Raw genomic sequence first — 15311 nt, forward strand, 5'->3', positions numbered from 1 at the left:
GTCTTTTCATAGCTGCTCTACATCCTGAGCGTGAGCACAAGCACAGCCTGTGAGGCCCTTGCCTCTCAGCCCTGCAAGTCCACTTGTCCATCTGACAGAGATCACCAGGAACTCCCCACCATCATGGTGTGAGGGTATGTGGTTAAGTCACCCTGCAGCGAGCGGGGAGACCTCAGATTTGGAGCATTTGAGTTTTCATGGGGTAGATCCTCCCACCGTGGCCAGTTTCAAGCTACCAGTGTGGTATCAACTGGTCCCCTAAATTCCTGAGTGTCGAATAAGCCCTCTCCAAGCCCTACTGCCTCTAGTCCCAGCAAAATGAGGTTTATTAACTTGCTCCTGCAAGGGAGCCAATACACCATAGGAATCACCTAAAGAAAGGAAAAGGCAAGATTATAATAGGATTTGGGGGGAAGGGTGAAGTTTAGGTTAAGATTTAAGTGGAATGGGCAGCCCCGGTGATGCAGCGGTTTAGCACCACCTGCAGCCCAGGGCGTGATCCCGGAGACCCAGGACTGAGTCCCACATTGGGCTCCCTGCATGGAGTCTGCTTCTCCCTCTGCCTGTGTCTCTGCCTCTCTCTTTCTCTGTGTCTCTATAAATAAATAAAATAAAAAATCTTAAAAAAATTTTTAAGTGGAATGGGGTCTTCGCAGTTTCCAAGCAAAGCAGGGATTGTATATAAAGGGGTTGATTTCAAACCTGAGCCGAAAAGTGGACTCAGGGTCCCATTTCCTTTGACACTCAGAAGTGAAATGCGTGGAGGCTGCATCTGAAAAGCCCTACTTGGAGCTCTGCACCCAGGTTGGAAATGGAAGCTGCTTCTCTGAATCAGTGACCCACGTGGCTCAGATACTCCAGGCAAAAGTGGGACGGTCTCTACTCACTGATGGGATTTCAAATGACAAGTTTCTGACTAGCATGACTTTAGAGAGCAGGGTTTTTCAGCTGAGTCCTTAATATTAATTAACAGCAGTGTTTCCTATTCATGACACACAAGACATTTTAAAAAAATTCTTTATTGTTAAAGTCATCCAGTAATGTTTCTAGCTGTTTCCTTGATAGACATCACTTGGAGGATGGCCAGAAGTCAGAAAGAGCTTCCTCCCATCTGTTTTCTGTTCTGGGTAACCTGTTCCCTAGAGGTCACCCCCCCCCCCCCCCCCCCACACACACACACATGTTTTATGCCTTTGTTACCTGCTGGCTTATAGGATGGAAATAGAAGTTTCACCACTAAAGCCATATATACTGTTTTGGTGAGGAGAAAAAGAAAACTTCTATTTGAAAACCACCTTGGAGCACTGCATAATTTCTCAAGAACCTCCATGAGCAAAATTTCATTTGATCTTACACCGAAGAATTGAGGATTCTAAACATATGTGTGTCACAGAGATCATTCTTTCTAAATAAAATTCCAGTCAGAGATCACACCTTTCTCTGCCAGACTTCTGTGGAAGTACCAGAGTTAATGCAGTGCAGAGCGGCTACAGCTCAGTAAAGCAAACCTTTGTTTTGAAGCATTTGTCTTTTCCATCAGTATTTCTTGAGTTCTGTTTCTGTGCAGGCCATTGCCATGGGCACTAAATAAGACTCAGAGATAAGCCCAGATCCCTCACCTTAGAGGCCCCTAAGGTCTAGTAAAGAAAGTGTTAGAATTGTGAGACAAGCTTGGAAGTGGGGAGAGCTGGCAGGGGGAGCCAAGGGCCTCAAGAGTCGGGGAGGGGGAGCGCCCAGGGCACCCTTGGAGAGGGTAACTTTTGACCTCACCTGTTTAATAAATTCAGACTGCTGGTTTGATCTCCTGGTTGTATAACGAGAATCACAGAACTTACCTTGTATTTCTTATCATGTAGGTATAGCTTCTGTGCAGAAAAAATTAGGCTTCTAGAAACTCTGAAATTAAAAGGAGCTGCACTATACTTCTGCATGCAACAGTTCTGATCACGTCGCTTTCTTTCTGTAATTCTTCTCACTAAAGATGCCCAGTGATTCACTGGGTTTTCCTTACTGAATCTTGTACTTCTAATACATCAGAATGTGGCTGTGACTTACTCTTATCCTTTTCCTTCAAAACGCAATCCAGTGGAGATCTCTGATTCAGCTCCCCCCACGCCGCTGGTGAAAGAAGTCACAAAGAGGTTCTCAACCCCAGATGCTGCCCCCGTGTCAACAGAACCAGCCTGGCTGGCTTTGGCCAAAAGGAAAGCCAAGGCCTGGAGCGACTGTCCACAGATCATTAAGTAGAATGACTTTTATCCACTCCTGTTGCCATTTATTGGCTCTTCTCTTGCCCATGTTATTTATTTTTTATAGGAGGTAAAGAAACCAAGCTAGGGAAAAGCAGCATGTTTTTATAGGCTCTAAAATAATGTTTAGAAACTGAATCAGTGGCGTTCCTTGTAAAGAGTGTATTTCCACAATCCTAGGTCCTGGTGTCTTGAGCTCCTCCTCGTTCTCAAGAGAAAATTCCATCCGAGGGACCACATGAAGCAAAATCTCCAAACTAAGAACTTCTCACAAGAGCCTACCATGCCCCTTCCACAGCCTTTGCACACACACCCACACACACCATTTAGAACATGACTCTTGTCAATCTTTGTAATGGTTTTTTGATTCTCCGATTTTTTTTACCTGGAACATTTACCCTACCGTATGTTTGGTAGTTTCTTTCCTTTTCTACCATAATGGAGAAAGAGAGGGTCATATAAACAAGAATGCCCATGCTCCTGAATGCAGTAAGTGCGAGTCGTAAGTTAAGTCTGGCGGCCAGCTCTGCCCATGTCTGCTTTTCTGAATTCTCCTTGATCCAGAACTGTAACGCGGAAAGTCAGTTCTCACTCCCATGACACTGTTGTCCCACAGGTCCTGTCGTACCAGTTCTCTCCCTTAAGGACGTGTTAAACATTTGGCCCAGTTGGCTCCTAGGGAACATTTTTATTTTAGGATCATGAAGAAAGGAAGCTACAGATTCTCTTTCCATCTCTAAGAATCTAAATGCAGTGGTTAAGATGTCCTGGCTCCATCTCGGTCCTGCCCACCAAACTAGATCCTGTGAGTCTGGGTCAGGAAAGTCTATTTTGGCAAAACTCTTCAGACGAATTTCTGATCCGTTCCAAAGGAGAACCTTGAGATACACTGCTTCCAGTGTCATCTAGCTTTTAAAACCCTGAGGGGGGGGTTCATTTCACCCAAAGAAGAAAAGTGGGAGGAAAGTAAAACCAATCCCCCCAAACCAGATATTACAAAGTAAGAGAGGCTACTCACATTGACTATCTCCGAATACTCCCTTAGGTCTTTAAGGAAAATTAACAGGAAGCCAAGATTTGGAGCCTTTGTAGTAAGGACTTCTGTGGAAAGTTTCTTTCTTTACCGTAATCGAGTGATTTCATATTTATCGAGTTGAATGTTATTCAATAGCATTTATAGTTTTGAGCATTCACCTTGCTACCTTTAAAAAACAGCTCAGAGTCTTAAGTGGCCTTGCTATCCCACACATACCTGTGGTCCAAAGAAGGGGACATGGCAATTTAAAAGCATGAAGCATAGACCACCAGCAAACCTACACGTTGCCAATACTAACTTCTTAGATTCTGACTCCACAGTAGAAGTACATGTCCTTTGCCCAGCGCATGGGGAATTGCATTCCTTTTTCCTCTCCTGCAAAAACACATTTTATCCATCATTATCTTCCTTTATGCTGAGCTCATTTGACAGGCAATGTATTGTTATTCTGTCATTCACCATAAAGAAAGCATTTCTTTCTGGAATGACGGCTCAGCCTCATGGTAGCAGCTGTCAGGTGTGGTCAAGCAGATAGTTGTACTCTTGCAAGTTGGATCTAATATTCTCTTTACTAGACCTTCAGACTGTTAAGAATCAGTGTAACTTTAATCATTTTTATTCCTGTGGGAAGCAGTTACTATTCCACTGCATGTTTTCCATACTGATGTTCATTTATAAATCAAACACGTAGGCATTTGTTAGTTTTCAGTGATTTCATTACTAACATAACACACTTTTTAATGGGAATCTTTCCACCTAGAGCCCTGGTATTATAGTGCTATGATAATTCTTCTGAGCTTTTCCTTTCATTCTGTCAACTTTGGGTAATACCACAGTAAGGGTGGAGAACAGGGGAAGAAATCAGGTCATTGATGAAGAATCCTAGATGAGTCCACCACTACTGGCTCACATACCACTGAGCACATAACAAAGTAGGAAGAAATACCTCAGTTACAAAGTTTATATTAAAGTCTTCAAAAATAAAAGAGTACACTGAGGAAAGGACAGTCACAGCACTTCCAGCAACTTCTAAAGGGTACATGTTCAATATTTCATGTAAAATGACTCCAAATTTGCACTAAATACCAATGAAGTGTTATTTTGCTTTAGTTGTGTTGCAGTCTTTTCTGATCAACAAACTATGGGGGAAATTCTGTAAAAAGAAAAGACTTTTTTTTTTAAATGAATGATTGCTATGTTAAATTTTTTTTTTAACTTAAACATACACTTCTCTTGGCAAAGATAACAAATTAACCTCTGTTCATAAATTTGTATATTAACTAGTTTTTTGTTTACTTTTTTAATTTTTCAAGTGCAATTGTTTCTTACGCATTACAATTAAATTATTTTAGCCAGTTATCAGCAAATTATAGTATGTATTGTCTCTTCTTGTGACATTTAGTTTAATTGCTTATTTTAAAGCAGAAATATTAGTTACAAGTGTCTTGCGATATTTTTACCAATAATAAAACTAAGTAGAGACAACAATGAAAAATATCTTAGTGTGATTTTAATATTATTTTGAGATTTTTGGTTGTATAAAGTTTTAATGTAAAATGTCCATTATTGAAGGAAAGTGATCTTTCAATAAAAAATACCTGTAAGATCTTCAGCACGTATGGAATTTCCTTTTCAGGTTGAAGCTTTTGCTAATTTCAATAACTATCCACAAGCAAGCTCATACATAACTTTTGTTAAGAAAAATTACAAGGCATTTTATGTGCTACCTTGTATTTTTTACTAGGTGTTTTAGAGAAAAAAATTTAGTGGCAAATAAAATGTTTATCTCAATTCTAAATTGGAATTGAATGGTATGCATCTCAGAGAAAATATTACACAGCTGCCTTGCTCCACATGTGGGCTCTAGAACTGTAGCACTGGCTGGGGCTGGAAGCTTGTGAGAAAGGCAGCGTGGGGCCCAGGCCAGACTTATTGCTGACTCACAGGTCTCCCCTAGGGTAAAAGTGAGTGATGGGAGTGAGGCCCTCACGCTGGGTGCCACAAAACTAAGATAAATCCTGTTCTAATGCAGTATCTTTTAAAAAATACAAATGAGTACTTGGGGGCACTTGTCTCAGTTGGCAGAGCATATGACTTGATTCGGGAACTGCTGAGTTCAAGCCCGAGATTACCTAATTGGGCACAGAGAGTAACCTAATAAAATTATTTAAAATTTTGATATTTGTTCACAGTGGAATTTGTACTCAAGACAAGGATCAGTATTACTGATTTTTCTTTTGGCCTCAGGATCTATTATGGCTCAGCAAAGCACCCTTTCAGCCTCTTGGAATGTGCATTTGATTTTAGCAAGAGCTGCAGGTGGTTAATACACATATTAAGGTTTAAGCAGCACTGATATAAGACTTGACAGATGTGTTCTTTTTGGCCAATCTGTACCTCAAGTCCCCTTTCTAGGTGTGGGAGCTCTCCCACCTCATGGGTCTTGCACTCCCCCTCCCACCACCACAGACGAAATGCCTGATACATGCTTTGCTGTACTCTCTCATGGGCATGGATCCTTTTTCACTTAAAACTGGAAGAGGCTCTGAATTGATCTCCCAACTCAACTCTGTGTGGAAGTCTGGCAGTGGGAGGGAACAGGGTCCAACGTTTGTTAGTGATTTGAGCATTTAGAGCTTCAAGAAAAGCAGATGTGTCTTCCCCAGGCCAAAGTCATGGTGATTTCAAGCATTCATTATTCCTGGGCTGTATAGCTCTGGCCCTTGTCACAATTCGCCAAGCTATTCGGTATATTTTTTTTTAGAAAATTCTTTTCTCCTTAAAATAGCCTAAGTTGACTTCTATAGCTTGCAGCTAAGAACTTTGGCATGTTTGATATTTGGGACTTTATTTGAGGCATAAATGAACAAATGAAATTGATACCACAGTTGACTGTAGAGATAAAGGGCAGGTAAGCATTAGGATACATTTTTGTTACTTGTGCTTTAGCATGAGTGTCTGGGGTGTAATATGCCCTAAATAGTAGTTATTAGTACTACTAGTGGCTAAAGCTTTGGGGTGCCTGGGTGGTTCAGTTGGTCAAGCATCTACCTTCGGCTCAGGTCATGATCTCTACTACTACTACCTAAAACTTACTTCCTTAACATACTACCCTAAAATTTAGTGGCTTAAAATGACTGCCATTTTTATTATTTCTTAGGACTCTGTGGGTGAGAAATTAAATGGTACCAGGATAGCCTGAACAGCTGGGGTGGGCTGGAATGCTGGGAGCCAAATGTCTGGGTTTCACCTGTCCCTGTTATCTGGCCTCCTCAGTTTTTTTAGTGTAGTGTCAGGGCCACTCCCTTACCACATGGCCTCTCCATCTGGCCGCCAGACTCTATGTCTGGGATCGCATGAAAGCAGACGCTGCCAGGCCTTCCTAAAGCCTGGGGCTCAGAAGCAACATTCATGTCACCTCCACTACATTCTACTGGTTAAGGTAAATCATGGACTAAGCTCAGGTACCAGAGGAGGAGAATGCATAAAGGGCATGACTACTGGGGGGAGATGGTAGTTCACTGGGGGCAACTTCATGCCAGGCAAATGCAGGTTGATGCAAAGTGCTATGGGACTGGAGGAGCAGCTCTAGCCCAAAACCATATATACACATTCTGAGAAATAGGATACTTCCAAGTATACAGACTTTTTTTTCCTTCCTGGTTTCTGTTGTTTCCTACCACCAAGCCAATGAACAAAAGACATACAACCACGAAGTCCAGTAAATTGAGAAATATAGATAAAAAATATTCATCAAGGTTTATAAATCAAAAATTGAAAAAAAGAGGGTAAATCAACTTCAAACTCTACTATAGAAGCGATATATATAGATAGAATTCAATATTGGTGTTTTGTTCATTTAAAAATACTAAATAAGAAACCTAATTTGATAAAAAGATCCTTTGAAAACCCTTTGTTATGAATCTCACTGTAAAGAAGTAAATGATGGGACACCTGGGTGGCTCAGTGGTTAAGCACATCTGCCTTCAGCTCAGGGCATGGTCCTGGAGTCCCAAGATCGAGTCCCACCATCAGGTTCCCTGAATGGAGCCTGCTTCTCCCTCTGCCTGTGTCTCTGTCTCTTTCTGTCTCTCTCATGAATAAATAAGTAAAATCTTTAAAAAAATAAATGGTACATAACATCATAAACTAAGTTTTTAACCCCCAAGTGTATTCTGATATCTTTTTCACAGAAGTCTATTAAAAAAAGAAAAAAACTCAAAGTAGAATATCTGTAGCCTAATTAAAAGAAAGTACAACTAAATAAATTGATGTTTTTGTTCTATAATTCCTCTTAAAAGCATTTGTTAAAAAAAAAAAGCATTTGTTGCTCCTACAGAAAGTAAAATATGATCATTCTCCAATAAAGTGTAATAAACAAGTTTCTTAGGCAAAATATAATCTTTCGTATAAAAAAGACTATCCAAATGCTCTATAATGATATTTTCAGACATCTCAGATAACCTAATAAGGACTGAACTTGATTATATTTGATAGCCACCCAATAAATCCAGACAATAAACATAATTATTTCTACATCCAATAATAAGCATTGATTCCCAGACCACAGGAGAAGAGAAAACTTCCCCAGGAAGTTCATACACACTTTGCAATCGTCCACTCTTAGATTCCAAGATCCACAGTTTCCCATCAGTAGATGCTGCTGCCAGCAACATTTCATCACCACCTTCTTGGTAATGGAAAGCAAATGGTGTTGCATACACCTGTGAAGTAGTTTCAAATTTCCACTGGAGGTGACCTTTCATATTACAACAGTAGATAAAGCAATCATGGGAACCAAAAAATATTTCTTGCTCTGATGCTGAGGTACATGGGGATGAAAAGATTGGTTCGCTGGTAGAGAACTGCCAAACCTGAAGGATGACAAAAAAGGCCAAAATAATTTATTAGTTTCAGTTCTCCTGTATAAATATAAGCAGTGTAGGCTACCGAAATGGTAACTACACACACACACTGAGGAACTAATAGTTCTTCTGAAAAGTAGCATTCTCAAAGTAGACCTCTGTCCCAGTGGTAAAGTCTAGGACAAAGTACATGAGTGTTATTACACGAGTCACTGCCATGCATGATATAATAAAGTTAATTTTGAACCCCATTCATGAAAGAGCTACTATTACTATGTTTAATGATGCAAAGTTCAAAGACAGAATTGCACTCAGTTTTCAATGTTTATCTTATTAGAAACTGTTCCTTATTCTCTTCTCCTAATGTAAGGAGAAGGAAGTAAGTGGACTAAAAGGAAGAGTTCATGTGCAATAATTCAAATTAAAGGTTTAAACAAAAAGCTAGGAGTTCTGTCTCTGTCCTGTGGATATATATACTATTTGCTTATTTTAAAGCTACCACAGCGGTGCCTGGGTGGTTCAGTGGTTGAGGATCTGCCTTTGGCTTGGGTTGTGATCCTGGGGTTCTGGGATCGAGTCCCGTATCAGGCTCCCCACGGGGAGCCTGCTTCTCCCTCTGCCCACGTCTCTACCTTTCTCTCTGTGTCTCTTGTGAATAATCTTTAAAAATGAAATAAGTGGCAGTCAGCTGTTGATACAGAGGTGGAGATTATGCTCCCAACAAAAAAGATCTAATATCACCCAGAAACAGCCTCCCTGCCAGTCATGAAGAGGGACCTCCATGCAATGCAATTTGGGTTGTGCAACCTATTTTAGTTTTCATAGAAAAAGCAGGGGTTTCAAAACCTTCAAAGAAGTCATAATAAAATTAGCTAAAAGCTGGTAAAGTTTTTAAAATTAGAGGGGGGCATGGCACAAGTGTAACAATGTTTGGGTAGAATCTTCAATCTACTATACTATCATTCAAAAATTAAGAAACCCATGGCTTGACAATTAAAATCAAACCAATTTTCAACACAATGAGTTGAATGATGATGTTTAAAATTTTACTTTAGTTGTCACCAATTCCTATGATTTGGAAGAAGATATGTAAAATAGAACCAGAAACTTTTCACCTGTTCTCCAGAGTGGGTAAAGCAGAGTAGGTTCCCATCCACGCAGCCAATACAAACATACTGTAGGCAACACCGTGGAGAAGAAAAGAGGGGTTTTCCACAGGAATGTTTCCAAACTCTGTTCCCAGTGGCCTGCCATGGGTCAAAGCAATTGACAGCATTTAAATCATTCTACTAATCAATTACCCTTTCTAAAACTCAAATCTCCCAGAGGCAAAGCTTTAAACATCAGAAAAAGCTGTAATGGTAAACTGATACCATAAATGAAGCTGGTATACACACACAGCTATAAAATTAATTGGTGTTCTTTATGAGAGCAGAGATAAAAACTTACAGTAAAGCCAGGAAATAATTATTACATGAGATCTATCCTTAAACCATTTTAAGTTCTAATATGACTGAGAAATTCCTGCCAATTAAAAAAATTGATAAACGATATACATAGAACTTCTATTTTCTCATTTTTCTAGACTTCATGCTAATCATTTTTAATGAGTTTGGGTTCAGTGAGAGCTGAACTATGTCTAATTAAAAACTACTTCAACTTTTCAGAATTCAAAGCAAAAATAAAACATTTAAAAAACAGGTAATGAAATCAATACATATTTTATGCCTACAGGATTTATAGCCAGTAACAGTCCTCCCAGTGTAGCCACATATAAATGATGTGGAATCAGGCTCAAACAAGGGGAAGAAAAGACAGTTCCTCCACATTGTGACTTCCAAACACACTTCTTTTTCTGCAAATAAGAAAGCAAATTAATTGGATTCTGTTGGTGGTTAACAAATTCACTTGTCCTAGTCCTCATGATATTACATCTATTTAGTTAATGTACCTAATTTATTTTTAGTATAAAAGTAATACAGCCTCCTCGTAGAGATTCAAGTTAGTATAAATAAGACAAGGACCTGGTGCCTGGGTGACTCAGTCGGTTAAGCATCTGACTTCAGCTCAGGTCATGATCTCAGGGTTCTGGGATCCAGCCCTGTGTCAGGCTCCCTGCTCAGTGGGGAGCCTGCTTCTCCCACTCCCTTTACTCCTCCCCCCAATCCCCCCTCCCTTGTGCGCTCTCTCAAATAAAATCTTAAAAAAAAAAAAAAAAAAAGGACCACCCACAGATAACCACTGTTAATAGTTTAACATTTTCCCTTTTGATCTTTTTGGGACATACACAGTTTAATACAGTTGAGATCATTCTGAATATATACTTGATATATATTAATTAATATTATATATTTAGCTCAATTTGGTAAAACTCTTTAGATATTACTTTAAGGCCTCATCTGAACATAAAATAATTTCTCTACCTTATCACTGAAAATTATTTGGAACTAATTTCTTGGTATTATGAACTTAGAAATAGACATCTTGGTGTATAGATTTGTCCATGTTTCTGATAACTTTGCCAGGATAGAATCCTAGAAGAATTTTAGTGAATCAAAGGATATGAAGTTACCTTTGGCCAAACTGTTTTCCTGAGAGGCTTCACTAGTTACAACCTCCCTCTACTCTCAGCAGCATTTACCATACCATTCTGATCTAATACTGTGTGATGAAGAAACAGTTCAAATTTTCATTCCTTTGATTATTAAAGGTATGAAACATTTAAATATATTTACTAGGCATTTCTTCTTTGGGGTCTCTTATGTGTATATCTCTTGTTTATTTTTCTATCTGGGTCTTTATAATTTGTGTTTGTTCTTTATTTCCATTTATTCTTATCAATGATTTTTAACCATCACATTTGCTTCAAATTACTTACCCAACTTATCAGGTCTTACTGATATTTTCCCTTGTGATTAGTTTCTATTGTCAAGATAGTAATTCTAAGTTCTTTATATTTAAAAACTCTGAGTAGAAAATTTATTTGTGAAAATCTGGTAAGGAAGTTAAAAATGTCTTAAGATATTAAGACTGTTAATTAACTCATTCTTCCCAGACCACACTGCTAAACTTAGGGAATAGTTAATACTTGCTCCCTTACTCAAGAGCACCTGACAGTTTCACACTCTTCTGAGCTTATGATAAACTGATGAGGTGAATTCTCACATAAATATCCAAAGCATATGAATGCTGGTCATGAGATCCAATGTAAAGGAGTCCTGTGGTTGGATCCATGGTTGCTGAGCTTTTGACAGCATCCTCAGTACTAAACATCCAGTATTTTTCTCCACTATTACTTTTCAGAACATAAACTAATCCATTATAACAGCCTGTTGGGAAACAAAATATAAAAGATGAGATTTAAATACATCACTGGACAAAAAATTCTTTAGCCTAAATCATGACAATTTATATTCAGTGCTCTTCATGTATATGTCTGTGTTCAGCTCAGATTTAAATTACAGCAATGTAAAGCAGAAACCGAACAGTAATCACTTGTAAAAAATAAAACTTATTTAGTAGGCATACCTTATTTTAAAATACCATATAGTGCTTCACTACTGAGAAAACCATGAAGCACACTTCAATAGAGAGGCTTTGATAGACCCAGAATCAAAGCTCTTCATGGCCATCCTTGGGCAAATCATTCAGCATCACTGAGCCTCAGATTATTTTTCTGCTGCATGTGGATAGATCTACTCCAATGTTGTTATGATAATTAAGATAATATAGATAAATACCCAGTGCATAGGTGTTCAAGAAATGCTAACATTAACAATAGCCAACATGTACTGAGCCTTTGCTGTGTAAAGTGTTCTAAGAATTTTACATCTATTAATTCATATAATAGCACTTGCTTCACTGTGAGGATTACATCTGCATTTTACAGATGACAAAAGGAAGCACAGAGAGATTAAGTTACTAGAGCAAAACTATTCAGCTGACTTGTGGCAGAGCCAGAATTTGAATCTAAGAAGTCAAGCTCCAGAGCCTATGCACTTAACTAGTACAGGAGTTCGCTTTTCCCAAACTGCTGCAATAGATGAGAAGGTAGGGCAGGAGTCCTTGACTTGTGCAGCCAGAGTAACCCAGGGGGAGATAGGGGTGCTCAAAACTTACAAAGTGAAGATCACTCAAATTCCCTGCAGTACATGTCAATCAGAGGAAGCTGACTTTGGGCACTGGCCCACCACTCCTAGATGGCTTTGGAGGCCCTATTCCAGAGTAACTGTCTTGCTGTTTTCTTTCGAGCAGTTACTCTTAGTTGCAAGAAAGTGGCCTGCTGGGCAGCCCGGGGGGCTCAGCGGTTTAGCGCCGCCTTCAGCCCAGGACCTGATCCTGGAGACCCGGGATCGAGTCCCACGTCAGGCTCCCTGCCTGGATCCTGCTTCTCCCTCTGCCTGTGTCTCTGCTGCTCTCTCTATCTATCTCTCATTAATAAATAACCAAATAAATCTTTAAAAAAAAAAAAAGAAAGAAAGGAAAGAAAGAGGCCTGCTTAGTGATGGTGAAGAAAAATGTCCTCCTACACAGTGCAGTACCCCAGGACTCAGCTGGGTAATGAAAAATCACTTTCAGTTCAGTTCATTTCCAGAAGAAAATCTTTGTGACCTTGGGTTAGGCAAAAATTTCTTGGATAAGACATCAAAAGTATGATCCATAAAAGAAAATAAATAATAAACTGGACTTTATTAAAACTGAGAACTCCTCTTCAAAAGATATTATGTTAATGAAAGTAAGGAAAAACAAGCCACAGACTAGGAGAAACTATGCAAAACACATATCTGGTAAGGGACTTGCATGCAGAATACATAATATTCTCAGAGCCCAATAAGAAAACAAACATGACAATAAAAAACTGGGCAAAAGATCTGAAGAGACACGTCATAAAAGACACAGATGGCAATTAAGTTCATAAAAAGAAACATCATTTGTCACCAGGGAAATGCAAATTAAAGCCATAATGAAATACCATACCATTAACAATCTGAATGGTTAAAATAAAAAATCTCCCTCTGCCTGTGTCTCTGCCTCTGCCTCTCTCTCTCTCTCTCTCTGTGTGTGTCTCTCATGAATAAATTAAAAAATCTTAAAAAGAAAAAAAAGGGATGCCTGGGTGGCTCAGCGGTTTAGTGCCGCCTTCAGCCTAGGGTGTGATCCTGGAGTCCTGGGATCGAGTCCCGCACTGGGCTCCCCACATGGAGCCTGCTTCTCCCTCTGCCTGTGTGTCCCTCATGAATAAATTAAAAATCTTAAAAAAAATAAAATAAATTTTCAAATCCACCACACCAGGTGTTATAACAAGGATGTGAAACAGCTGGACCTCTCATATACTGATGGTGGGAATGCAAAGTGGTTCTGTCAACTTGGAAAATATTTTGGCCATTTTTTACAAACTTAAAACTATGCTTATTGTACATTTTCCACCTCCTAGGTGCTGACCCAAGTGAAATAAAAACTTATATTCACACAAAATCCTGTTCACAAATGCTTATAGCAGTCTTATTCAAAATTATCAAAAACTGGGGGGGGGGGGGGGCAAAAAACTGGAAATAACCCACATGTGAATGGACAAACTATGGTACATCCACACAACAGAATACTCACCAATAAAAAAAAAAAAAAAACCTCTTGGGGTGCCTGGGTGGCTCAGTCAGTCGAAAGTCCCACTCTTGATTTCAACTCAGCTCATGATCTCAGGGTTGTGAGAGTGAGCCCCCTGTTGGGCTCTACTCTGGGCATGAAGCCTCCTTAAGATTCTCTCTCTCCCTCTGCCCTCCACCCCCTGCTAGCATGAGCCCTCTCTCATTCTTAAAAAAATTTAAGAAAGGAACAAACCTCTTGATATATGCAATATGGATGAATCTCAAACACATGCTAAGTAAGAGAAGTCAGACTCAAAAACAAAAACTAGAAAAAGCAAAACTAGAGAGACAGAAAACAGATCAGTGGTGCCTTGAGTTAGGAATAGGAGGAAGGAGGACTACAAACTGATACAGAAACTTTTGAGTAATGAACCCTTGATTGTGCTAGTGGTTACATGACAGTACAAATCTGTCAAAACACAGAACTATAAAGAGGGTAAGTTTTATTGTATATAGGGACACCTGGGTGGCTCTGCAGTTAGGCATTTGCCTTCAGCTCAAGGCATGATCTTGGGGTCCCAGGATCAAGTACCACATCGAGCTCCCTGTATGGGGCCTGCTTCTCCCTCTGCCTGTGTCTCTGCCTCTGTGACTCTCATGAATGGATAAATAAAATCTTAGAAAAAAAAGTTTTATTGTATATAAATTATATATATTTTTAAAGATTTTATTTATTCATGAAAGACACAGAGATAGAGACATAGGCAGAGGGAGAAGCAGGCTCTCCACGAGGAGCCTGACGCAGGACTCGATCCCAGGACCCAAGGATGACAACCTGAGACAAAGGAAGATGCTCAACCACTGAGCCACCCAGGTGCCCCTATAAATTACATCTTAATTAAAAAATGTTGGGGTACCTGGGTGGCTTAGTCAGTTAAGCACCCGACTTCAGCTCAGGTCATCATCTCAGGGTCCTAGGATCCAGCCTTGTGTCAGGCTCCCCCCTCAGTGGGGAGTCTGCTTGTCCCTCTGCCCCTCCCCCTGCTTGTGTTTTCTCTCAAATAAATAAAATCTTAAAAAAAAAAAAAAAGTTTGAAATCCTAAGTGACCACCATGTGCCACAGGCCTTTACAGACACTCTGGTTACAAACAGTAACTTCAGTGAGCTGGCTTTCACGGATGGGAATTACACATGCTCACGCACACGTATCACCGAAAGTTCCTGGTAGATTTTTCAAAATGTATGTGAGCGAAAAGGAAGGATCAAACTCAGATTCAAGTAGATCCCAGCTAGGATACCGTAAGTAGGGAGACATAGTCCTAAGCACTCAGCATAGATTTGGACAAGCAGATAAAGTAAAACTTAATGCAGTGGATGGAGTAAAAAGAATGGTAGCCAAGGAAAGGCATTACACCTGGACCCCATATTCTAAGTAGAGTAAAAATCACCTATACCTTTAATGAAACTAAAAAGCAGCTAGTGGCTAACCCTTAATGAGGCTGTATCTAGCAACATACTAAGGATTCATAAGCAATTATCTCACTTCATCTTCTCAAAAGCTCTATGATGTATGTG

At 39.6% G+C, this 15311-nt stretch overlaps 2 protein-coding genes across 30 annotated transcripts in view; one reads left to right on the top strand and one right to left on the bottom strand.

Moving 5' to 3' along the window:
* Positions 1-5314, top strand: part of CRACD (capping protein inhibiting regulator of actin dynamics) — a 279581-nt gene extending 274267 nt beyond the window's left edge. For 20 of the 25 annotated variants that reach the window (XM_077848089.1, XM_077848084.1, XM_077848097.1 and 17 more), the window contains one exon: positions 749-2078. In XM_077848089.1, the coding sequence (XP_077704215.1) occupies positions 749-960 (212 nt within the window). In that variant the 3' untranslated portion in view covers positions 961-2078. The other 5 variants (XM_077848108.1, XM_077848106.1, XM_077848109.1 and 2 more) reach the window with 3 other exon arrangements.
* AASDH (aminoadipate-semialdehyde dehydrogenase) overlaps positions 3868-15311 on the bottom strand; it is a 39453-nt gene continuing 28009 nt past the window's right edge. For 4 of the 5 annotated variants that reach the window (XM_077848110.1, XM_077848112.1, XM_077848111.1 and 1 more), the window contains 4 exons: positions 11316-11479; positions 9883-10005; positions 9266-9397; positions 3868-8159 (listed from right to left, as the gene is read on the bottom strand). In XM_077848110.1, the coding sequence (XP_077704236.1) occupies positions 7770-8159; positions 9266-9397; positions 9883-10005; positions 11316-11479 (809 nt within the window). In that variant the 3' untranslated portion in view covers positions 3868-7769. Of the gene's footprint in view, positions 8160-9265; positions 9398-9882; positions 10006-11250; positions 11480-15311 lie in introns of those variants that run through there. The other variant, XM_077848113.1, reaches the window with a different exon arrangement.

This window comes from Canis aureus, chromosome 14 (assembly GCF_053574225.1).
Source record: "Canis aureus isolate CA01 chromosome 14, VMU_Caureus_v.1.0, whole genome shotgun sequence".
Taxonomy (NCBI): Eukaryota; Metazoa; Chordata; class Mammalia; order Carnivora; family Canidae; genus Canis; species Canis aureus.